The sequence below is a fragment of the Theropithecus gelada genome, chromosome 15, assembly GCF_003255815.1.
Source record: "Theropithecus gelada isolate Dixy chromosome 15, Tgel_1.0, whole genome shotgun sequence".
Classification (NCBI taxonomy): Eukaryota; Metazoa; Chordata; class Mammalia; order Primates; family Cercopithecidae; genus Theropithecus; species Theropithecus gelada.
In genome coordinates, this window is record NC_037683.1 from 15,707,854 (window position 1) to 15,733,446 (window position 25,593).

The 25,593-nt window shown below is 52.1% G+C and overlaps 1 protein-coding gene across 6 annotated transcripts in view; it reads left to right on the forward strand.

Annotated features, from left to right (window-relative positions):
* The window catches only part of DENND1A (DENN domain containing 1A), a 544,396-nt gene that overhangs the window by 508,835 nt on the left and 9,968 nt on the right, over window positions 1-25,593 (forward strand). For 3 of the 6 annotated variants that reach the window (XM_025359634.1, XM_025359636.1, XM_025359635.1), the window contains 2 exons: window positions 11,151-11,239; window positions 13,049-13,403. In XM_025359634.1, coding sequence (XP_025215419.1) covers window positions 11,151-11,239; window positions 13,049-13,151 — 192 coding nt within the window. In that variant the 3' untranslated portion in view covers window positions 13,152-13,403. Of the gene's footprint in view, window positions 1-4,023; window positions 4,078-11,150; window positions 11,240-13,048; window positions 13,404-25,593 lie in introns of those variants that run through there. The other 3 variants (XM_025359633.1, XM_025359632.1, XM_025359631.1) reach the window with 2 other exon arrangements.

Here is a 25,593-nt window from a genome sequence, read left to right on the forward strand (position 1 = left end):
GGGAGCAGGAGGGCCCTGCACACATCACATGTTCTAGTGTCCGAAATCTGAGACTGCCTCCCATGAGATTACTGTCTAATCCACTGGTGACAGTCCAGCTGCTCACCTGTCCCCAGCCTCAGCTCTGGTCCCCAGGGCCTGCACACTCCTGGCAGGGCATCCTGATAATTAGTGCAGCCCTCCCCTTCTCCCTCCCCCCAGCCCCAGGGTTGGGGGGGGTGGTCTTTAATGCATAGCCCCTGGGAGTTCACCCTTCTCTTCCTGGTGGCCACCCCATAGGAGGTATCCCCGTCCTATGCTCCAGCATCAGAACAAGCCCAGGATCCGTGAGTGCAGCCCCCTGTCCCTGTGCGTTTCCTCTGGTGATAGGATCCCTTCGTGCCACCAACCCACAGGGAAAACTCCCCGAGTGTCAGAAGCGGCAGCGTGGCTTCCTGTTCTTGGTTGCCGTGGTTGGGTTTTATCTGTCTGGGTGCGCCAGGACATCTGTACCACATTACTCTTTCTTGGCATCATTACACCGCCGCCTGGCTGACTCTGCTAACTTCTAGGATGGGTGTGGTCAAGAGGCTGCCTTCTTCCCACCATTTATCAATTCAGTTGCAAAAGAACCAGCACTTCCTGATGACAAGCAAAAGAAAATAAGTTAATTTAAGAATCTGGAGAATGGACATTTGGTGTGTTTTTACATGTGCCAGGAAGTTTAAGCCAAAAATAATTTGCTGAGCACCTTTTAGGTATCAAGTAGTCTACCAGACCCTGTGGTAAACAGAGCAGTGAGTGAGCTGATAGACAGCCGACGTGCTGTGGATGTTGAGGCGGGGTTTCACCAGAGATGAGATTGCCGAGGTGGCCGGTGGAGCCCTGAATCTGGAGGGCTTTGAACGCTTCAGACAGCATTTGCCAGGGGATATTCATGGGTGTTATAGGGAAAGCAAGTCTATGTTCAAATAAACTTGCGAAATAGGACTTTTTAAAAAAGAGTTAATAGGTTTTTGCCTGGTTTGGGTGGGTTTTTTTCTTGCAAGACTCGCCAGCCTTTGCTATGCTAACAGGCCTTGTGAATCGCCGAAAGGAGCAAGACAGAAGACAGCGTTTCTCAGATTTGCCTGACTGGGGAACCTCCTTTTTTCCCTTCATACAATGCATCTCCCAGGATGGCGTTTCTCAGCAGACACCCTGTGAGATGCCGGCCTTCCGCTGAGATGATTTCAGCTGCCAAGTGCCAAGATTGGGTGGGCATTTTTTTTTAAGTACACTCTGGAAACAAATGTAGGCGATGGACTGGGAGGGGGAGAGGCTGGAGGCAGGGAAACCTGCTGATGGTAATGGTTGCTAATGTCTGTTGGCGGCACTGTGCAAAGAACCTGACGTCCATCATCTCGTTGAATCTTCCTAACAGCACACTCAGGTGGGCGGTGCTGTTACCTGCACTTCACAGATGAGGATAGTAAGGCTTGGAATGGTCAAATCGTGGGCCTGGAGTAACCCAGGGAGTAAATGGGAGAACTGGGGTTCTGTCTAAAACTGTCTGACCCCAGAGGCTGCCTCCTGAGCACTCTGCTGCACCGACACCCAGCAGGAATAGAAATAGCCCAGGCCTGAGGGGACAAGCAGTGAGGACAGTGGGGCGGGAGAAGATGGTTCCCCCGAAGTAGAAAGGCCGAGCATAAGAGAAGCAGTACTGGGGGGAGTGGTGTAGGAGAGCGGGGTGTCTACACAGAGGGTAGCAGCCTGTGCACCAGTGTGGGGGGCTGGGCTCCCCTCTCCCTGATGACCTCTTCCTCTTGATGAACAGTGTGAATCGAGGGGTGGGGGGCTGTTCCCCTTTACCCCACACACTTCCTGTAAGCCATGAAGGGGAAAAAGCGTGGCGACCTTGCCCATCCCTAGGCAGCACCCCCAACTCCCCGGTAGCCACCAGCTGAAGAAGGGTCACCAAGCGTGGGTTGGCCCTCGTGCCCAGCTAATGGCATAGGATCTGGGAAGCCGCAGTGTCATTCTATCCCAGCGTGTTCTCCATGTGCCACCAGGGAATCCTCCACCAAGTCCCTGGGCCCACTTTCCCCTCAGGCTGCCCCGACAAGTTCCGTGCAGGGCACCAGGGACCCAGGGACAACTGGGACACAGGGGAACCCTCCACTGAGTCCCTGGGCCCTCTTTCCCCTCGAGCTACCCCGAGAGGTTCCATGCAGGGCACCAGGGACCCAGGGACAACTGGGACACAGGGGAACCCTCCACTGAGTCCCTGGGCCCTCTTTCCCCTCGAGCTACCCCGAGAGGTTCCATGCAGGGCACCAGGGACCCAGGGACAACTGGGACACAGGCCCTGCCCTCTAGGAGTAGTGGGGCAGGTTCAGAAAACAAGTTCTAAGGCAGATTTGAGATCTGAAGCGTCACTTCCACTCAGTAGAGCCCTATATCAGCGCCGTCCGAGGAAAACATAATGGGAGCTTCATACAGGAGTCACATGTGGAATTCTGAATGTGAAACATAAGCAGATGAAATTGATTTTAGTATTATGAACCTAATATAGCCAAAATATTATCATTTCAACATGTAATCAATCTAAAAGTTATTACTGAGGCGTCTGACATTCTTTCCTCGTGCTGAGTCTCTGAAGTCCAGTGTTTTGCATTTACAGCACATCTTTTTTTGTTTTGTTTTGAGACACAGTCTCGCTCTGTCACCCAGGCTGGAGTGCAATGGCACGATCTTGGCTCACTGCAACCTCCGCCTTCCGGGTTCTAGCAATTCTTCCACCCCAGCCTCCCAAGTAGCTGGGATTACAGGCGTGCACCATCATGCCCGGCTAATTTTTGTATTTTTGTATAGATGGGGTTTCACCATGTTGGCCAGGCTGGTCTTGAACTCCTGACCTCAGGTGGTCCGCCCGCCTTGGCCTCCCAAAGTGCTGGGATTTAGAGCACATCTTAATGTGGACCGGCCACATGGGACATTGGCTCCTGTTTTGGCTGAGGCAAGTCTGGATTGTGTCCAGTTAGATGTATCTTTGTGATGTATCTTCTTAGATGTATCAGAAAGATACCTCTAACCTGAGTGATACATTCCGACCTGAGTGACGGAATGGGCAGAAAATAACCGGAAGCCTCCTGGGGATTGCTGTGGGTCCACGGCCTGGGTCTCGCGTGAATTTTCACTTTCCTTACTCGGCCTCCCTGTGTCCCACGCATGCGAGAGCATCAAGACAGGCAGGCTGTTGAAAGGACACTGCTGGGCTTTCAAGATAAAGGGTTTGAGCGGAGAGCTGAGAAGTCTCTGCTCTACCAGTTTTGATTCAAATCCTGATTTCAGAAGCCAATCATTTTGTACAAATTGTATTTGTTCATCAGACATTTGTTGAGCAGATTTTTTCCCCAAGTACCACAGAGCCTGCAGGCACAGGGATGAGCCCCCTTGGAGACGGACCTGTAAAAGGTTCCGTGGGCGCAGGGGTGAGGGACCACATAGCAGGAGGCACGAGGCAGCATCCGACCTGACGGGCTCTTGAAGGACAGGTACACGTTTGCCAGGCCAGTCTGGCTGGAGCAGCTCATTCCACCCGGAGGGCAGGCAGGAAACAAGGCATGGGTGAAGGCTGAGAAAGGTCTGTGTGGGGCCCAGTGGGGTCGTGGTCTTGGGGGACATGCAGTGCCAGCCCCGAGCCTTGAGCGGGCGCCCAAGGACAGGACAGGGCGTGAGAGGTCTGGAGAGGAGGTGGGCTGGCCCTATTGCACCTGGGAAGGGCCCCCAGCCTGTGTGGAGCATAGTGGAGGGCGGAGCTGGGGGCCCTGTTGGGAAATGATTGCAGTAACCAGGCTGGAAACAAGGCTAGAAGGAAAGAATGAGCAGGGGAGATGGCTTCAGAAGGTGGACAGTGGGGTTGAGGCGGGAGGCGTCGAGGATGGCCCTCTGGCTCTGGCTCTGGCTTGGGTGACTGGGTGCCTGCCCCCAGGCCGTGTGTAGAAATGCATTGAGCCTTCTCAGTGCGTCCTGATGTTTTAAGTTTCCACTTTAATGCAGCTGCAGAGACTGCGTCCCACCCGACCGCCTCCCAAGATACAGCGCTCGAGGCCCGTGAGTAACCGGTGGTTCTGCCCTCCCCACCTAACACTGCCTGAGCCATTCTCCCCTCAGCCTGACTAAACCTCCAGAGTTTGGACCCTCCTGCCTGGCAAAAGGAAACTGGGAATTGGGTTTTTCAGCTTCCCTCTCTGTGTGGCATGAACTTGAGCTTGCATTTTCTGGGCTTCTCTCGCTTTTTTGTGAATAAGTTTGGTGATTTGCAGATCAGAGCCATAGGTAGCAAGGGGGCCACTGTGTGGTGTGTGTGCTGTGTATGCATCCTTTGAGCAAGCCTCACAGGGTGAGCAAGGGGTTGAAAACCTTCCTCCATACCCCTGTTCCTCACAAAGGAAGCAGAAGTCCAGGGACAAGGGTCTCATTCCTGCCAGATCTGGGTCTGGAAATGCATTTGTACCTTCCCATGGGTAGAGGCTATGTCCAGAGAGTACGGAACCCGCTCATATGGAGACAGGTACCACTCCCCTGCCAGGCCTTCCCTGGAGATCCACCTTCCCATGTAAAGTGCCAGGTGAGGGGAATGGTGGTGTACGCCTCTAGTCCTAGCTACTCAGGAGGCTAAGATGGGAGGATCACTTGAGCCCAGGAGGTTGAGGCTACAGTGAGCTATGATTGTGTCACTGCACTTCAGCCTGGGTGACAGAGCAAGACCCTGTCTCTTTAAAAAAAAAAAAAAAGCCAAGTAAGGATGGAGAAGCAGGACAACATGTGATAAAGCCACCATCACCTGGGAATGGGGTGGGAGGTGAGAGAGATCTGTCCATGGAAAAAGATTGGGTCTGGGTCCCGTGTTAAGCATCAGTGGAGCCGTTTTCCATGGTAGGTCAGATTTCGGCCTTGCTGAGCCATGCGAACTTTGGCAGGTGCTTTGAAAGTGGGAAACCTTCCAGGACCTTTTGGTGAGGGCTGTTTACCAAGAGAAAAGTTTCTCCATCTACCATTCAGTGTGGCCACCACTCTGTGGCCAACCAAAGAGTATCCCACAACCCAGTGTCCTAGCCCTCCCATCCTCTGCAATGCACATGTTCAAATCCATCTCGTGAAGGCCAAGAGGCCGGGGCATGCAGGTGACCAGGTGGACTGTGTCTGTTCACCTGGAGAGATGCACCCAGCATCCACCGGGCAGCTGCGCTCTGGGTGGATGTTGGCCATTCTGTGGCATAGGTTTCCTTTCCTTCCCTTACCTGCTGTGGATGGGAATTAGAGGGCTAGAGGGGAGGCCTGGGGGACTTAGATACCTTCCCCTGTGACCGTCGTGAGTCCATACTCCCAGCCACATATGACAATGGATCCATCGCGTATCCCCAGTTACACTGTGGTTGGCCCAAAACCCCATCGGCACAGCTGGCAAGGAGCTAGAATATGTCTGCTCACTGTCACTGGAAAGAAGACAGAAGCAGCAACAAGAAACTGCTTTGGGGGACAGGAGGCCCCTTCTAAGCAACCTTGTGTGACTAGTGAGAGTTTCAGTATAGTCCTTAACAGCACGGATTTGGGAGGCCGACAGAGCTAGGCTTGAATGCTAAAGTCATGTGACTCTGGCAAGCTCTGAAGCTCTCTGAGTCTGATTTCACCTCCGGGGCTGTGCCCTCATTCCTAGAGGGGTTTCATGAGAAGGAAAGTGGATGACATTTGTAGAACACACACAGTAACAGTTCTTATTTTTATTTTTATTTTTTTCTTTGAGACGGAGTCTCACCCTGTCGCCCAGGCTGGAGTGCAGTGGCGTGATCTTGGCTTATTCACACCATTCTCCTGCCTCAGCCTCCCAAGTAGCTGGGACTACAGGTGCCCACCACCACGTCCAGCTAATTTTTTTGTATTTTTAGTAGAGACGGGGTTTCACCGTATTAGCCAGGATGGTCTCGATCTCCTGACCTTGTGATCCGCCCGCCTCGGCCTCCCAAAGTGCTGAGATTACAGGTGTGAACCACCATGCCTGGACAACAGTTCTTATTCTTAACAGGTTTTTGCATCTTACAGCTTCTAAGGAACGGCCCAGTTTATTAATAACCATCACTTGCCTAGGATTTTATAATCAGCAAATCATTCTTAGGTACCTCATCCCAGCTGCGCCTCACAGTAGCTCAGTGAAGTAGGCACTGTCACCACCCTGTTTAGCAATGAGCAAACTGATGCTTGGTAACTTAACCCAGGTTCCTCAACTGCAAATAAGGTCATCTGGACTCTAGAACCTGTAGTCTTGCCAGTATTCCAAGCTCTCTGGCCCCTCCGTCTTCTGTTTGGGACCAGAAGAGTTTCAGCTTTCGGTTTGTTTCGGATTTTAGAATATTTGCATGATACTTCCTGGTCGTGTGCCCCTAATCCAAAATCCAGAATCCTCCAGTGAGCGTTTCCTTTAGCATCATGTTGGGGCTGAAGAAGTCTTGGATTTTGGCGTGTTTCAGATCTCTGATTTTCAGATTAGGGATGCTCAACCTATATAAAATGCTGGGAGAAGGAAAAAAAAATTCAGTCAAGAAAAAAAGTAATGAGTAGCGGCTGAACTGTCTGCGGAATCTCCAGTGCCATGTTAGGTCTGGCAGAGACACAGAGGAGAAGAGAATTAATATTCATTGAGCACCTTTTCTGGTGCCTAGGACTGTGCTGGGCACTTGTGTCATTACTGTCTCATTTGTCCAGCCCAGAGCAGGCAGATGCCATCTCCCTAATTTGTAGCCAACACCACAGGGATGATGACAGGCCTGATGATAAGTCCTGCCTTTGAGCCCAGCTTGCCTCTCTCCACTGTCTCTTTGTTTTCTACCAAACAGCCTCCCCTTAAGCCAAAGTCAGCAACAGGTGAGTGTTCCCCTTTGAGGCTTGGCATCCAAGGCGGGCACAGAATCTTGAAAGTCATGATTCAGGCCGGGTGCGGTGGCTCAAGCCTGTAATCCCAGCACTTTGGGAGGCCGAGACGGGCGGATCACGAGGTCAGGAGATCGAGACTATCCTGGCTAACACGGTGAAACCCCGTCTCTACTAAAAAAATACAAAAAACTAGCCGGGCGAGGTGGCGGCGCCTGTAGTCCCAGCTACTCGGGAGGCTGAGGCAGGAGAATGGCGTAAACCCGGGAGGCGGAGCTTGCAGTGAGCTGAGATCCGGCCACTGCACTCCAGCCTGGGCAACAGAGCGAGACTCCGTCTCAAAAAAAAAAAAAAAAAAGTCATGATTCAGGGAAGGATCACTCCCCTTGGAAGAGTTCAAGTATTGGAGACAGCAACAGTGGACTCTGTTTTCTCACCGGTGTGAGGATCTGTGCAGATTTGGGGGTGGGCTGCCACATCCATTGGCAACCGAGGACTCGGGAGACAGACGCTGTGAGAGACACTGAGTAGCAGCTGCCTCAGGCTCTGAGGTAATGCAGGAGGTGACTAGCCTGGTGCTAGCTTTGGCCGAACCTCCTGGATTGATGGCCTGCCGAATAGGCGGGATGCCTGGGAGAACCAGCTCTCCTAGCCTTGGAAGTCAGAGAGGCCTGCCCTGGTTTGAATTACAGCTTGGCCACTTCCTGGCTGTGCGACCTTAGGCAGGATCCTCACCTTCTCTGAGCCTTAGTTTCATCATCTGTAAAATGGGTTTAACAATAGAGGTTGTATATGTATAGCGCCTAGCACGGTCCCTGGCGTGTCCTCCGAACTTATTCTGCCAAGCGGCAGCACTAAGAGACCAATTTGGGAGTCACAGACGGTTTATGCTTTCTGGGCCCCTAAGGACCATTTATTCTACGTGCATTTATGCAAGCATTTCCAGTGGACCCTGCTACAGACTAGGTGGGAACCGGGGAGACTCAGCATATAGAACCCCCTGAGGGCCTCGAAGAGGACAGCCTGCCAAGCTCCCATGTCAGGAGCCATCAGCCTCCAGCGTGGCTTTGCTGGGTCACGTAGCCACAAACGTTCAGGACAGAAGTGCAGCCGTTGGCCCGGGGTAGCAGGGGCGGGGGAGGCTCTAGCCATTCAGCCTTTCTGGAAGGAGCTTTGTAGCCTGGCACCTGTGGCTGGAGTTCAGATGTTACCCGAGGATTTGGGCTTTCTTTTTAAAAACAAGAAAAAGGAAAGAGCAGAAGAAAACCATGCCAGCGCCTCCTGGACGAAGGGAGAGGCAGACTGCCGTCGGCCTGCGTGTGAAGCGCTTTATAAGCTCTGTATTTATTATTTCTTGCTCACCATTAAAATCAAATGTACTCAGTGCTTTTGTATTCAATACACATTTAACCCTGCCGACTTAAGATTTCTCAGGTTTTAAATCCAGTGGGGAATTGGCTGGCTTCCCAAGTTTCCCCTCCAGTCCCCCTTGAACAGAGCTGGAAATCTCTGTTTAGCATTTTCTCCCCTGGCGCGGCTGGGATCCTCACACTGGTGGGGCCAGTCACTGTTGTGTGTGCCTGTGGGTTTCTTCCTTCATCCCCCATACCCACCCTTCCTAAGCACCCCAGAAAGATGGGTGTGATGGCTGAAATATGACAAGACTTGTCTGCATAGTCTGTGATTCAGGCTTCATTAATAAACCGTTTTGTCTGTATGTGTCTGTGCCTGGTTGTGGCCCGCCGCCATGCACGTGCGAGGGTGCGTGTGCGTGAGTGTGTGATTCATACATGTGCCTTCACCTCTTGCGCGTGCCTCTGTGAGTGTGCATTTCTGAGATAGTGTTTACGTGGAAGTCTGGAGGCCTCAATATATCTCGGGATGGTCATGTCTGTGAGTGTAATTTTGTGTCTGGCTTGTCCACACCAGTCAGGTGTGTGTAACTCTGGGTAGGTCAGCAGCTGTGCTGGTGACCAACCGCCTCTGGGTCTGGCGTGTCTTTCTCTCCCTCCCCAGCCTCTGCGGCTCCGGCTCTGTGCTCCCCACCCCCGCCCCTCCCCCACTGCTCTGTCTGTTTTATCATCCCTAATGAAGCAGTCTCCTCCACCGATCCCGCTGATTGCCAACCCATTCCTTTTGTTTGTTGGCGCTGAGCCATTCAGCGGCACTCTGACAGCTCAGCTCGTCTAATTAGCTCTGTTGTTCTTTTTCCCCATGTTTCACCACGTTGCAAGTTCAGTTGAAGTTGCCACAAACTTAATCCCCCCATTTCAGCCACAAGTTCACATTCTTAACCCGCCTTTATTGTAGCAAGGAGCAGCCCTGTGCAAGGACGAGCTGACAGGCCTTAAAGTCTGACCTTTCCTGAAAGCTCTGCCCCCCGGGGCCCCCCGGGGCCCCCCGGGGCAGGGGCAGAACTGCTCCTTCACCCTACCCACACTCCCGCCTTTTGTGGGGAGAAGTTGGGGGTGGGGATCATTCCAGCCAGGTGACCCTGTTGACCAGCTGCCAGAGCTGGGGAAACCAGTTCAGAGTTAGAAGAGGTGCGGGGATATCCACTTGTTTATTCAGCACATGTTGCCTGAACGTGAGCTGTGTGGCAGGCACAGTTCTAATCACGATGATACTAGCAACGTCATTATGCACTTCTCAGATTCCGAGCAGCAATGTTCACTTGTTTCTAAAAATCTTGCTGAGCGACCATGACACCCAAGGCAGTCCACAGAATGCGAGGCAGGGATAAGAGAATCCTAAAACTCATCTTCTAACTCAGAGACACCCACTCTTCGTCTTCCTTTTGTTGTTGACAAGAAGGGACATCCAGGTCACAGAGGAGCAGGATGAACATTTATTGAGCCCCCACTGTGTACCAGACCCCATGCGGGGACTTTCCCTGTATCTGGTCTTCACAATCACCCCATAGACGAAGACAGCCAGTTTGGTGGAATGCATTTGGTGTTTACCACATCCCTGATCTGCCAAACCAGTCTGAGATCAGACTGGCCACTCCACAGGAAAAACTTTGGTTAGATCACACGTGCACAGACCTGAGGGCTTGATGAGACTCCATAAAAACTTGTCTTTTATGCAGCCAGCTTCTGTCATCTGTGTTCCTAAGCCATTGTGCCGTGTCACCCACAAGCTTCTGGGGGGCGGGAGGTGTGATGTTCAGGAGAAGGGGCGGGCAGGAAATGGAGTGGTGTGTGCCTGCTGTCCTTCCCTGTCTTGTCCTGGAAACTCAGCCACTGTGGCATCCCATCCGTGGAGAAAGCAAGCCCCCTGCCCCGGCAGGCTTGGTGGTTTTTATCGGCAGTGAAATTCAGAGATAGACTTTCTCAGCTTAGCTCTCAACCCATCCCTCTCAGGCACTGGGAGTGTACAGAGATGGCCGTGCCAAATTAAAGCCGTGGAATGTCCATTGGGCCAAATGAGTATACTTCTAAGGGTACCTACAAATTCTCAGCCTAACATCCATCACGGGCTCTGGCAGGGGATGAGGGTGCCTTTCTCCGTGGGCCCTCATCTTGGTTTTCAGAGGCAGTAGGTAGGAAAAACCCATCCCGCTGTTGCAGCAGCAGCTGTGGAGCTAGGAAGCTGGGTCCTTCCTGATGTGCCCGCTGGAGACCCTCCCACTAGGTCTGCTCAGTGCATGTAGCTACACAAGATGGGCAGCATCCAGGCTGAACCCTGCTGGGAGGACCGGCACGGGGATGCCCTGGGAAACAGAAAGACGATTCGTAGTGGCACTCTCTCATGCTTCTCTTATTTAGAGAGGAAAATAAGCACCCTGTGATTCTGTTGTAAAAAGAGCAAACTAAGCATGTGCACCCTAAAAACAGGTGTGAGCACAACCTTTTCTTTCTACAAAACCAGCTTCTGGGCATCAGAGGAAGATGAGAGGGAATTGTCATTGATAAGGGCCTCTTGGTTCTGGGTCCTATGTAGACATCATCTCATTGGACCCTCACTGCAGCCCTGCAAGGAGGCCAGTGGAACTATCCTCATCTTGCAGATGAAGAAACCGAGCTTTCCAGGAGCACCTTTCTGATTTAAATAGACCACAGAATTCCAGTTAATGTGTCTATCTGCTGCCTATTAGATGGTGATACTTCTGTGATAGGCTGGGCTATTGTAACCTGTAGCTTTGAAATTTCCTAAACATTTTTGGGGGGTGGGGGCGTTTATCCAAATCTTCAGAATGTTCCTGTATGGCTTTTCCAACTCACTCCTTCTTGGGGTCTCCCCCTGTACTCCTCTAGGTGCGCCCACCTCGTCCTCATGTTGTTAAGAGACCAAAGAGCAACATCACAGTGGAAGGCCAGAGGACGTCTGTGCCGAGCCCTGAGCAGTGAGTATCGCGCCTCTCCCCTCTGTCTGCAAGAACCCTCTGTCTGCGGGGCCAGCACTTTGTGGAGCTCCAGCGTGTAGCCCTGGCCTTTGTGAGGCTTCCCCGGGGCCCCCAGTGGGTGTTTCACAAAGGGGTCATTCAGCGAACAAGGCTTGATCTCTTACTCGGTCTGGTTGTCACACCAGCGGGAGGCCCCAGAGGCCAGGGAGCCAGGCACTTGGGCTGGATTTCGAGTGGTGGGGTCCAAAGCGTACTTGGCTGGGTTCAGAAGAAGGTCCTAGGCCTCTTGTGCTGAACATACCGAGTCAGTAGGTAAGGGTTAGAACCTGGTGAAGGAGGCCAAGTGTTAAACTGGGTCCACCCACCTTCCTAGGCCTCCATGGCCGAGATCTGTACACAGGACTGCCCTTATCCACTGCCCCAGCCCCATCAGGACCCTTTGCCCACCTGTGCTGGAGCATTTATGTTACTGTGGTTTTTCTTTTCTTTTCTTTTTTTTTTTTTTTTTGAGACGGAGTCTTGCTCTGTTGCCCAGGCTGGAGTGCAGTGGCTGGATCTCAGCTCACTGCAAGCTCCGCCTCCCGGGTTCACGCCATTCTCCTGCCTCAGCCTCCCAAGTAGCTGGGACTACAGGCGCCCGCCACCGCGCCCGGCTAGTTTTTTTGTATTTTTTAGTAGAGACGGGGTTTCACTGTGTTAGCCAGGATGGTCTCGATCTCCTGACCTCGTGATCCGCCCGTCTCGGCCTCCCAAAGTGCTGGGATTACAGGCTTGAGCCACCGCGCCCACCCGGCCCACTATGGTTTTTCTTACACATCTCCCTGAGATGCCGCACTCCCTGGGTGTTATGCCCGGCACTTCCCGTAGGACTGGCCTAGAGTCACCCGCCCAGGAGGCGTGGGGTAGATGAGGTGAATGAGGGAGGCAGAAAGACAAGCAGTGGCCTGAGGTGGAGCTGCCTGTGGGGGGCGAGGCAGACGGCTGCAGACAGCCCCGAGTCCAGACCAGAGCCATCTGCAGAAGGTAGTGCTGCTTCCCTTTGTCCGCAAGGCTCACAGCCCTCGGTCTCTATCCAGACAACTCAGTGACTACACCCTGGCTTCCTGTGATGCCTTGAAAAAGTGCATGAGTTCATCTTGGTCTAGGATTGTTGGAGGAGTCAGAAAAATTACCCCAGGGATCCTGAAGTCATTGGGGTGGAAAGGGGAAGGCCCCTGTGTCTGGCTGGCTCTCAGAAAATGTCTCAGGGAAAGAAGGTAAGGGACATGGCAGGTCCTAGACAGAATTGGAGTGAGAAGGGGGAAAAATGATTTCAAACTGTCAAGCTGGGGCCTAACCCAAGTTTCAGTTCACTTCAGCTCCCTGGGATTCTCTGGTTAATAGTAAGGGGAAGGAATCAGCCCACCCAGACAGCCCTCAGACTTTGCCCAGAACGTCCTGGAATTATGTGTGCGTGCGTGCGTGTGTGTGTGTGTGTGTGTGCACGTGCTTGCACACAAGGATGCTAAGTTATGAGAAATTTGGAAGAGAGGACTCCTGAAGTTGGATTAAGTTTAACTTTTGCTCTGCACGATAGCCTGGTGGGAACATTGAGGGATGGATTATGATTGCCCCCTTGTGGAGAGAATGCTGCATGGCACCTGAGTGCCTCCGACTACAGATTCTTCCTTAAGGGGATGAAATTTGTCACATTTCTTTAAAGTCACACCTTTAAAACTGGACTAAGCCTTTTAGACACTGTACCAGGATACAAGGTCACAGGCCTGTTGATATTGAGATGTAAACCCAGAATATTCTCGCATTACACAGAAACACCATTGCAACACCAGCTACACTCCACATCCTACAGAAAAGCATTACCCATTTTGTGGCCAAGTTCCCGATGAGAGGCTGGACCTCTTCATCACATTGACTTACACCGTTGCCTTTCCAGACTGGGCAGAGGGGCTGACTCCGCAGTGTGTGCCAAACAGCCAGTGTCTGATGATCCCATTTTCCTGCTTATCACCTGAGCCGTGTCAGTATCACTTTCGGGTTTGTTGGTTGGTTAGTTGTTTCAATATGCCCTGTTTTCTACTTCTGTTGGGAAATATTTGGAGTTGAAATAAACCAGTGGGAGCTTGGGAGCCAGTTTGGTGGTTGACAAACTAACAGTGATAGAAAACAAATGACAGGTTTTCTGTGAGCATATGTCACAGCAGCTCGGGCCCACAAGGAGATAGAGGGGTACGTTTCAGGACATCATTCCAAGGGTTTCTGTTCAAGTGTGTTTAACGAGGAAGGGGAGGTTGTTCTCCCATAATGCCAGTGGCATTTCTGGTGCAACCCGGGTGTTTTTCTACGCCTCTTCCTATGCTGCCTCCCCACCCCCCCACTGTGCTCCGCCCCTTCCAAATGCCATGTCACAACAGCACTTGGATGTGTTTTTCTCAACTGTCATCAGCTCCAGCTGGCAGGACCAACTTCTTGAAACACAGGAAGCATCCAGCGGAAAATATTTTAATAAAACAGACTCCTCATAAAATATTGTTCGGGGGAGGGGGGAAGAAACCGACTCCACCAATCTGTCGGCATTGTATTGGGAGATGTGAGAAGCCAGGCCGGCAGCAGGGGCCCGGTCCTAATGGGCCTTTGTTGGGTGGTGGTTCCGTGTTGGGCACACAGACTCGGTGCCTGGCCCTTTAATCTGGCCTGGGTTTTCTTGAATCACAGATCTTCATCTCCACTGGGAATATCAAAGTGCTTGGGAAACTTAGAGGACCAGGGCCGCAGAAGGGGATGCAGGATCTTTGAAGTGGAGGGAAGAGATCCATTCCTCCTGACTTATTGCCCCAACTCTCACTTCCAATTGCACATTAAATAATCCCAGCACTTTGGGAGGCCAAAACGGGCGGATCACCTGAGGTCAGGGGTTCGAGACCAGCCTGGGCAACATGGTGAAACCCCGTCTCTACTAAAAGTACAAAAATTAGCCGAGTGTGGTGGTGCACCCCTGTAATTCCAGCTACTCGGGAGGCTGAGGCACAAGAATCACTTGAACTGAGGAGGCGGAGGCTGCTGTGAACTGAGATCACACCACAGCACTCCAGCCTGTGCAACAGAGACTCTGTCTCAAAAATAAAAGAACCAGCTCTATGGACAGCAAGATGGCGCTGATTGAGAGCAAGATTGTCTCCTGGAATAGCTGACTCTCTGGCCAGTCCATCCGTGAAGTTCATTTCTTCCTTCTCAGCGGATGTCCATCCCTCCGTCGTTCCATCTGTCCATTCATGCATTCATTCATTCAGCAAGTAACTTTGAAAACCTACTAGGCACAAGCACGTAATTTTTTTTTTAAAGGAGGCCTTAAAAGGGAGTTCCCATGCTGACCCTTGGTTGACTTGCATTTTCCCAAAATGAAATTTTCCTGTGTCAAATTTTCTTTCTGAATCAACGGTAGGTTTCCTAGCCCCTTAAAACTGGCCGTTGACAATTGGAAGAAGACTTCAAAAAGATTTCCGGGGGAAACATTCCCTCTACTTTTCAGGTGACATTACTTGGTTAATATTCAGTTACTAAATCTCTTCAAGAAGTACTGGCTACTTCCATTACTATTCAGAGCACAGCTAGCTGATGGGATGCCCGGGGCTTCCCTGGGGCAGGGATCAGGGTAGGAGGGATCCTGCAGGAGAGGCTGTGGGTTAGACACCAGTCAGCAGGGGGTACAGTGGAGCACCCATTGATTTCTAGGCCCTCTTGGGCTAGCATCGTTTCTTCCAGAGTGGGAGCTCAGGCTCAGAACGTGGATTTGACCAGTCTTCCCAAGGTCACCCAGTTGAAAAGTGACCAGGCCAGCATTCACAGTTCTTGATTTCATTCTCTCCATGACACTCTTGATGCTGTCCTTAGAACGGGGCCCTTGAGGGTCCGTCTTTAGGCTGGCTTTGCCCAGAGAGAGCTCCACATCCTAAAATGAGATGGCCTGTCTAGCAGGCCACCCTTCCTCTCTGGTTCCCTGAAGGCTGGAGTTCAGTCTGAACTGGATCTGTTCAGTCTTCTTACCACCAAAGAAACCATGTGCGCTCGTGCCTGACTGTTTTCTTCTTGGGGAAGGAAAGAAATGACATTTACCAAACATCCCTTAAGATTGTCAAAGGTATTAGCTGGGCATGATGCCATGTGCCTGTGGTCCCAGCTAGTTGGGAGGCTGAGGCATGAGAGTCGCTTGACCCCTGGGGAGTTGAAGGTTGCAGGGAGCTGAGATCATGACACTGCAGTCCAGCCTGGGCCTCAGAGTGAGACCCTATCTCAAAAAATAAAATAAAAAAGATTGTCAGAGGTAGGTGGTAGCTTTCCCATTGAACAGACAGAAAAATTGAGGCTCAGAGAGACTTTCAGTAACTTGCCCAAGGTTTCTCGGGGCTAGAAAATGGTAGGATCGGATGTCTGATGACGGAGGCCTGGTCCATTCTTCTCTACTATCCAGGCTTTCTGTTAAGACCTAATTATTCTCATGTGCTTCTCTGACTAGTGGGGATGATGGCTGTGGCAGTGAGGTTCACAGCTTCCCTCCTATTAAAAGTGGGCCATGGCCAGGTGCGGTGGCTCACGCCTGTAATCCCAGCACCTTGGGAAGCTGAGGAGGGTGGATCACTTGAGGTCAGGAGTTCAAGACCAGCCTGGCCAATATGGTGAAACTCCATCTCTACTAAAAATACAAACAATTAGCTGGGTGTGGTGACACATGCTTGTAATCCCAGTTACTAGGGAGGCTGAGGCAGGAGAATCACTTGAACCCAGGAGGTGGAGCTTGCAGTGAGCCGAGATCACACCGCTGCACTCCAGCCTGAGTAACAGGACAAGACTCTGTCTCAAAAAAAAAAAAAAAAAAAAGAGAAATAAAACAGGCTGTGGTGGTTTCTGCGGGCTGTGCACGGCTGCCAGGCCCCAAGTTATTTTCCTTTTGGCCTGCCAGATATAGGGGAATTGCCCGTCCAACTAGGTGCTTGGAAAGAGCCAATGGCAGGCTCTGAAAGGCAGCGTTGTGGTCTGAGCTGCCGGGCCCCTCAGGGTGGCACACTGTATGCAGACTAAGGCCAAGGCAGGGAGTGACACATTGATCCTGGGAAGCATCTCTCTGCCGGGCAGCTTGTCATTTGTTCCCTGCTGGGAGGCGGCAGTACGGGCTGGGGCACTGGCCCTCACAGAGTTGCTGAGAGTATGGAGGGAGATAATTATAGGCGTCTGCCACCTGTTTAATCTTCACAGCCCAGATATAGGGCTGTCTTCTGAGTCTTAAGGGTTAAGGGGCTTGCAGCTGGTTGTGGATCCGACGTGCCCCTCCTGACCACCTGCAGGCAGAGCCAAGTTCTTTCCACTGCACACCTTGTCTCCTAGTGGGTGAGACACTGAACACCCTCCAGTCACGTGAGGGTCTTGACTGGCTACATCCTAGTTATTTGAAGTTCCACTGTACTAAGTAAGAAGGATCCAGACTCAGCCACCAGGGCCCAGGGCTGTTGCCCAGCTCACCTCTCTGGCCAAATCTATGCAAAATTTGCTCTTTTCAGGTAATTTCTGGTTTGTGAAAATTACCTGGTAGCCTAATAGACAATCTGGAATGTTAGGGGAAAGAGGCAAATTCATTCTGAATCCCATTACTTTCATTCCACTACTTATTAGCATTCCTGGAGATCCCTGCCCAGTCTTTATCCTGCATGTCTTTTACAGAGCTGCAACTTCCTTGCAATATGCCAGCATGTGGACTTGTTCGTTGTATCTCTGTGACCTCTGTTGTCTGTGACTGCAGAGGATCTCATTGTGTGTATGCTCGTGGTCTGCATAACTATTGCCCTCATACTGGATCTTTACATCCTTTCCAGGTTTTCATTAATATGAAAAAATGCGAGGGTAAATATCCTTATTCTAGGCTGGGCACGGTGCCTCATGCTTGTATCCCAGCACTTTGGGAGGCCGAGGTGGGTGGATCACTTGAGGTCAGGAGTTCGAGACCAGCCTGGCCAACATGGTGAAACTCCGTCTCTACTTAAAATACAAAAATTAGCCGGGCGTGGTTGCACACAGTTGTAATCTCAGCTACTCGGGAACCTGAGGCAGGGTAATCACTTGAACCCAGGAGGCAGAGGTTGCAGTGACAGAGATCATGCCACTGCCCTCCAGCCTGGGCAACAGAGTGAGACTCTTAAAAAAAAGAAAAAAGAAATGGAATTATTGACAACTCCCATTAACTGGGAATGTGCTAAGCACTTTATGTACACCATTTCATTTAATCCTCACAAGAAATATGTAGGGGGAGCTCTTATGAGATCTATTTTATAGAAATAGCTGAGACTTCAAGAGATCGTCACTGCCCTTGGTCACACAGCTAGTTAGTAGCAGACCTGAGCCTCAAACATGCCTCTTTAATACCAAAAGCCTTTACCCTTAACTAGTCATTAGAAGATTTCTGCTTCATATTGCCGGACAACTTTCTGAAGAATTGTACCCCCTTATACCCTCACCAGAGTGGGCTCCTGGACGTCTGGTTCTGATGGACCCAGAGAAACATGTGACTAGCATTCAAACATGTGTCCGAATCCTTCTGGACAAGGAAAACTCCTGCAGGCCATGCTAGCTAGGTAGACAGTCTGTACCCCAAATGCCCAGCCCCTCCTGCCTAGGAATTGGAGTGTCTGATCCTCTGAATTGCACCGCGTGACCCCAGCACCAAAGCCCCAGAAGATTAAAATAAGATCAGAAGAAGCTGCCAGAAGCATTTAGTGAGAAAACCCCGCCTGAAGTCCAGGTCTCAGAATGATTTGCAAGGGACTCTTTGGACACTCGCACACATGCTCTGGCAAAAGCTGGCGTGCTGCTTGTGCACGTTCAACAGCCTCGCCCTCCTCGGGCCTGGGCTCAGCTCAGCCTCGGCAGTTCAGGTGCTCCCAGCTGTGGATCACGAAAGGGTAGAGCAGTTTCCGCCCTGCACAGCCCCACAGCTGCCCTGGGGGCGTGGGCCCATCATTTGGATGGCGGCCTGGTGCATGGGCAGAATTCTGGCATCCAACAGGCCTGAGTCAGCCTTCTGGCCCACCAGGCACCAGCCTGGAGGCTCTGGGCATGTCTCCTGGCCCTCCTTTCTTAACATGGTGCCTATTAACATCTCCAGGAGTGTGGCTGGGGAAAAAGCCCACAGGAGGCACTGGCATCCTGAGTGAGCAGGGCGTGTGGCCTCCCTTCTGGCCTTACCTCTTGAGGTGGCCGCCACAGCCTCAGCACTCTGACACTCCCAACACCTCCCCCACGAACCGCCCACTCTCCTCCCTCCCATGCCCACAATCCCCTGCGCGTCTCCGGATCTGGCAGTGACCTGCCATGTTGTAGTTTTCTCTTTGTCTCTCACACACACACAGACACACCAGTAGTCTGTGAGCTCCTCCTCAGCTTTGACTCTCCAACTCCTGGACCACAGCCGAGCCCAGACCTTTGCTCGGAGATGTTTCCTGGGTGAATGAAGAAAGGAATCTGTGGGCCGGGCGCGGTGGCTCAAGCCTGTAATCCCAGCACTTTGGGAGGCCGAGACGGGCAGATCACGAGGTCAGGAGATCGAGACCATCCTGGCTAACACGGTGAAACCCCGTCTCTACTGAAAAAATACAAAAATTAGCCGGGCGCGGTGGCAGGCGCCTGTAGTCCCAGCTACTCAGGAGGCTGAGGCAGGAGAATGGCGTGAACCCGGGAGGCGGAGCTTGCAGTGAGCTGAGATCCGGCCACTGCACTCCAGCCTGGGGGACAGAGCGAGACTCCGTCTCAAAAAAAAAAAAAAAAAAGAAAGGAATCTGTGAAGGCAGAGTGTGGCTTGCTGTCAGGTGCCTGGGAGGCCAGGGAGGGGCGTCCAGTGACAACCACAGACAGGTGAAGAGCACCTACTGTGTGCCAGGTGTGATTAGGACGTGCGTATGAAGCTGCCAGTGCATCCCCGGCCCTCTAAGAGCCAAGAACTCTGCTCAGCCCCAGGAGCAAGTCTCCAAGATGCCAGCTGGGCCCTCAGCCCCAGGGGGTAGGGGCAGCTGTCTGGGCTCTACCCCCTGGCAGGGTGCCAGGGCCCACTCCCAGAGCAGCCAGCCGTTCAAACACATGAGCAGAAGGTCACAGACCCAATTAGCAGGGCTAGAGGCCTCTCACTCTCTCTCTCTCTCTCTCTCTCTCTCTCTCTCTCTCTGTCACACACACACACACACAGACAGACACACACACACACAGTGGATTCTGCGCTCTGGAGACAAAACCAAGCCTGAAGCCAGCCGTGGAGCCTGAACCTAGACTGGAAAAGCAGGAAGTGCCAAGGACGCCTCACCTCTGCCCGCCCAGCATCCCCACAAAGATCTGCAGCAGCCCAGGAAGACACGGGACCCGTTTGTCTGTCACCGCTTCTGCCTGGCAACTCGGAGGAAAGGACTTTTCTCAGGAACTGTCACCACGGAGAGTTAATTCCAGCTGGAAACCAAGCCTTGGGGATGCTTTAGGAACAGGGGCCTCATCCTCAAGACATGACTGATTTCAGTCACCCCTGAAAGGCTTTGCCATCCCACCCGAGCCCTCTGCCTCTTCCAGATGCCACATCGCCATTTCTCAAGTGCCTGTTTTGTGCCCAGCAATTTCACAAGTGTCGTCTTGGCTAAACTCCCTGCTCCCCAAAAAATCTTCAGAGCCGGGGCATTCAGCCATGAGGGAGCCACTGCTGTAGCCAGTGGAGTGACGTGCCCTCCATCCAGGATGTGCACCCGGGCAGCCAGGTCCCACGGCCACTGCTTTCTTGCCCCCACCCCATGTTCCCAGAACTCAGTCTCCAGATCTGGGCTCCAGGACGCAGAGGCTGTCCTCGGGGTGAGGGGCCGGTGCTCTGCACAGTGCCTCTTCCCTGCAGAGGAAAGTGCCCCCAAGGCATCCCCAGCTCCGTCTTGCCTCCACCACAGAGCCTGAAGCCCACGTCCCGTGCTCGGGCCACTGCCTATGTGAGTGTCCAGCCAGTGGCCGTGGAAGGGCTTCTCGGGGCATGGGTATGGACATGTGAAATTTGCATTCATGATTTTTGTTGCAAGAAGGAAGGAGTGAACCTACAGACTGAGAAGTAATTAAATAAATGCCTGAATAAAGGCTGGAGAAGCCAAGGGCATAACCCAAGAGAGGGGGATGGGCAGCCAGGCATGCTTCCTGCTTGACTGCTGCCACCCCAAGGCCTTGCCCCACCCCTAAACTTACACATAACCTCTCATCCTTGCACTGGCTCCAGGCCCTCCACGACCTGGTCCCTGCCAACCTCCAGCCTCTTCTCTTGAACTCCCCACCCTGATACCAAGTTCCCTGTGCCTGCCCCTTTCGGAGATGCGTCCAGGTCATCATGATACCTCTCCCATACTCAGGATTAAAAGTCCAGCTCCGGCCAGGCACTTTGGGAGGCTGAGGCGGATGGATTGCCTGAGTTCAGGAGTTCAAGACCAGCCTAGGCAACATGGTGAAACCCCATCTCTACTAAAATAAAATTAAAAAAATTAGCCAGGCATGGTAGCACATGCCTATAGTCCCAGCTACTCTGGAAGCTGAGGCAGGAGAATCGCTTGAACACGTGAGGCGGAAGTTGCAGTGAGCCAAGATTGTGCCACTGTCCTCCAGCCTGGGCGACAGAGTGAGACTCCATCTCAAAAAAAAAAAAAAAAAGGTCCGGCTCCCACATCACCTCCCAAATGGAGCCTTGTCCAAGACCCTTTGAGCCAGGCACACCGCCACCACTGTCCTCCAGCAAAACAAGTCCCCAGTGGGGCAGGAAGGACCTGGTGTCGCACACCCATCTCCCCTACCTCCCCTAAACCAGTTCACTAGACAGGCAGAACAGGGAGAGCACCCTAGTGATCGTGACTTGTTGCAACAACAATTCTTCTTATCGTTGTTGTTTTTAAGTAGATATTCACCTGCAACTGAATATACAGGTTCCTATGTACAGTAGCTTCCTCTGTCTCCAGCTCTTCCTCCCGAAGAACAGTCCTAGCCCTTATCCTGGGTCTCTCAGAGAACAGCTCCAGTCCAATTCCAGTTTCCTCTATGGGGCATGTGCCACTGTGTACCCCCAGAGACCCCGCAGTCTTGGTTCAGAGCCACCTTCTTTTTTTTTTTTTTTTTTTTTAAGATGAGGTCTAGCTGTGTTGCCCAGGCTGACCTGGAACTCCTGGGCTGAAGCGATCCTCCCACCTCAGACTCTTGAGTAGCTGGAACTTCAGAGATTCCTGTGCTGTGGAATCTCTGGCAGGAGACGGTGGTTCCCAAATGATTCTGGTATGCTGAGATACAGCCAGCTGAGGACCACTAACCTTGCCTGGAAAGTTCTGGGAAGGCAGGGACTGCCTTACTCATCCTGGAACACCTAGGAAAGACCCCGCACAGGATACAGATGCCCAGAATCTACTTGTTGGCAGGTGAACGTGGCATGTGGACAGTAGTGGATTATTCACTGTGTGCTCAGCACCATGCAAAGCCCTTTACAAATACAGTGGAGTATTCACTGTGCTCAGCGCCATGCAAAGCCCTTTACAAATACTTGCATTTAAGTTTTCCCATAAGACTCTGAGGAGGGCTACAGAATCTCCATTTTACAGATAAGAAAATAAGGTTGCATGGGCCGGGCGCGGTGGCTCAAGCCTGTAATCACAGCACTTTGGGAGGCCGAGACGGGCGGATCACGAGGTCAAGAGATCGAGACCATCCTGGCTAACATGGTGAAACCCCATCTCTACTAAAAAATACAAAAAACTAGCCAGGCAAGGTGGCAGGCGCCTGTAGTCCCAGCTACTCGGGAGGCTGAGGCAGGAGAATGGCGTGAACCCGGGAGGCGGAGCTTGCAGTGAGCTGAGATCCGGCCACTGCACTCCAGCCTGGGCGACAGAGCGAGACTCCGTCTCAAAAAAATAAAAAATAAAAAAAATAAGGTTGCCAAGATGTGGAACAAGCCCAAAGGTCCATCAATCAGCAAATGGATAAAGAAACTGTGGTATATCTATGATGGAATACTACTCAGTCATGAAAAGGAATGATTGAATGGCATTCACAGCAACCTGGATGGGATTGGAGACTCTTCTTCTCAGTGAAGTAACTCAGGAATGGAAAACCAAACATCATATGTTCTCATAAGTGGAAGCTAAGCTATGAGGATGCAAAGGCATAAAAATGATGCAGTGGACTCTGGGGCCTCGGTGGAGAAAGGCTGGGAAGGGGGTGAGGGATAAAAGATTACAAATTGGGTTCAGTGTATACTGCTCAGGTGATGGGTGCACCAAAATCTCATAAATCATAGCTAAAGAAATTACGCATGTATCCAAATACCACCTGTTCCCCAAAAACCTATGGAAATAGAAAATTAAACAACAAGAAAGTTAGCTTCAGGGAAGTGAAGTGACTTTTCCAAGGTAGCCTGGCTAGGAAGGGGAGGGTAGTGGACAGTTAGACTGGCACCCACCAGACAGGCAGGACCCGGCCTCACCCTGGGACCTGTCCCTGCTCGTCAGCATCTGCCCACTGGAGCCACGTGACAGAGGGACACAGCGTAGCCAAGACATTTACAAAATGAAGATCCTTTGTGCCTGAGTGAAGTGATCCTTTCAAAAATGATCGCCAGCTCCCCTTCACCACCTCCGGAGACCAAGTCCTGGCTGATTTTTCCCCGTCTTTATCTCAAGTACATTTAAATGTCAATTAAATTTGAAATATCTACATTTGTCAGCATTTCATTTTGGGCCAGCGTGACGTGCTGCTGATTTGTCCACGCGATGTGACACATGAAAAAAACTCCCGAGATGCAGATCTTCCTCATTAAAAAATAAGCCGGTGTGATCCCGGTGCGGCAGAGAGCATGGAGCACGTCCCCGCTTCCTGACGCCGTGTCTCTGACATGGTATTTAAAAAGGAACAGCCTCGCCTGTCACCACTGTCACACACGCGCGCTAACCAGCGACACGTTAAACCAAACATTAGAAGGGGTTCGGGAAGTCATCTGCATGGGAACTCCGCGCGGAGACGAGGTGGGCAGAGGCGGGAGCAGCCGTGGGGGACGATGGTGTCTGATCCGTGACGGATGGCCAGCCTTTCTTCCACGCCAAGACTCTGGCAGCCCTCGCTGGGCAGCCAAGTTTGCCGCAACCTGCCTTTTCACAGATAGCTCTTTGTGTGTAATAAAATCCAGGCAAGTGGTGGGTGGCAGACTGCAGGGGAGTAGCTGAATTGGGTTAATGAGGGAAAAGGTGCTTTTTTTTTTTTTTTTTCCATATTCTGCCTTAAGCTAATAAAAAATGTAAGCCTGGACGTTTTCGATGGTTCATCCTTTATCTCTGACAAATATATGACTGTATGTTTCATGGGAGAACATGGGCAGCTGAATTTAAGTAAGTTTATTTTGAAACCTCACCTTTCATTAAAAGTAGAAGAGGAAACACCCTATCTCTTATTTCGTTGTTTCCGACCCAGGAAACTGAAGAGGTGAGATCCCATAGTGGTTGAAAGTCGGCGAATCCACATTCAGTTCCCAGCTCTACCTTTAGCTGCTGTGTGACCCCGGGCAAGTGACTCCCCCTCTCTGAGCCTTGGCTACTTTGTCTGCAAAATGGGGTTGCAATAAAGAATTCATGAGAAATTGTATGGACAGCATTTTGCCCAAGGCTTGTAAGTATTGCTGGTGTTATCGCCATCCATGTGGCCTGGACTTTACAAAGCTCTGATCTGAGCACATCAGATGACAAATTTCTCACCTGGGTGTGCCCTGCCACTCTCAAGAGATGGGTGGTATATTCTGGAGGCAGCTGGGTCTCCTGTGGAAACCATTGCCCAACCAGCCTGGCCCGGTCAGTACATCCAACTGGAGAAGGAAGGTGGCCTGTGAACTGGAAACTGCGGTTCCTTCTCTTCCCCCGCCTGCCACAGTCACGCCAGTGTGGGAGCCCCCAGCCCCCTCCACCATCACAGCAGCGTGGGCGGCACTGGATTGTGACACTGGCCTGAACAGTGGCAGCCCGATCTACCGAAGCCAGGGCGCGGCCCAGCACGGAGGCTCCTCGCTCCTAGGTGAAGCCGGAAATTCCTCACAGGTTGAGTGGCGTTGCGCCAACATGTCAAGCTGTGATCTGTGCCCTCTTGTCAGAGCCAGAGGTGGGGGCCTGTGCTTAGATGGATGTCAGAAAGGCAACCAAGGTGGACACGAGGGCAAGTGGAGAGCCTCCCTCCATTTGGCCCGAGCGGGGGCTGGTGTCCCCTCGTGTGCGTCTAACCCGAGCCCCGCTCACGGGAGAGTGAGGACCCTGGGAGTGGACTGTCCGGGCTGCAGTCCCCGTTCTCCACTTCTTGGCCACATGGTCACCTCTTCACCAGTGATGCCCCAGTGCACAGCTAGCCTGGGTCTGCTCACAGGAAGCAGGCTGAGAGTGCCTGTTGCTTGGGTACACAGATGGACAGATGGATGGGTACACTCATGAAGGCCTCATCCTCTAGAAAATCAGTATGGTGACACCTTCTTGTTAGGCTCTTGTGAGGGGTGGAAATGGCCTCTATAAAGGACAGTGCCTGCTTGTTGATATCGTTTTAAACACTTTCTGCCTGCCCCTACCTCCCTGGCACCCTCACCTTCAAACATCGTCCCATTCTTCATGTCTTAGCATCTCAGAACAGTCTGGGGAAAGGGGACAGTATGGTGCAGCTCCAGGAAGATGGTAAAGTGGGGGTTCCCCCAGCAGGCTGGCTTTCATTCATTCACGAACTTCCACGGCATTCATGCTGTACCCCAGGTGGGGAGAAAGAGAACAAGCCAGGCCCTGCCCTTGAGGAGCTCGACTCAGAAACAGTGGCAAGAGGCTAAATGGTGTCTAAGAAGTGCTAAGACGCACAGCCAGAGAGCTCTCCTAGACTCCAGTGGGCTTCATAGCAGTCGCATTAAGCTGAGTCTTCAAGACCGAAGAGCAGTCAGTGCTCCAAGCAAAGGTGACAGGGACGGGGGATATCCAGGGCCGGTGTGGTCAGAGATGGTAAGCATGGCCGAAGTGCAGGGGAGGCCAGGAGAGGGCCGCAGAGGTAGGCAGATCTGACACACAGCGTGGAGACTGCCCTGCTTGGAGCTCAGGCCTGGCATGGCTGCTCAGCAGTGCATCCCACGAGCTCCCCAGAGTGCGGCGGAAGCCCACAGCCTGCCCTCCCGCCCCTCGCCTGCTCAGGAGAGCAGTCAGTGCTACAGAGCGAGAGTGGGCTCCCCCTAACTTTGAAACAACTTTGAAATAACATGTCTGAACATATTATTCCTAACCCTTTGCTCCACAGATTTATTTACTCACCATACCACCAACTGC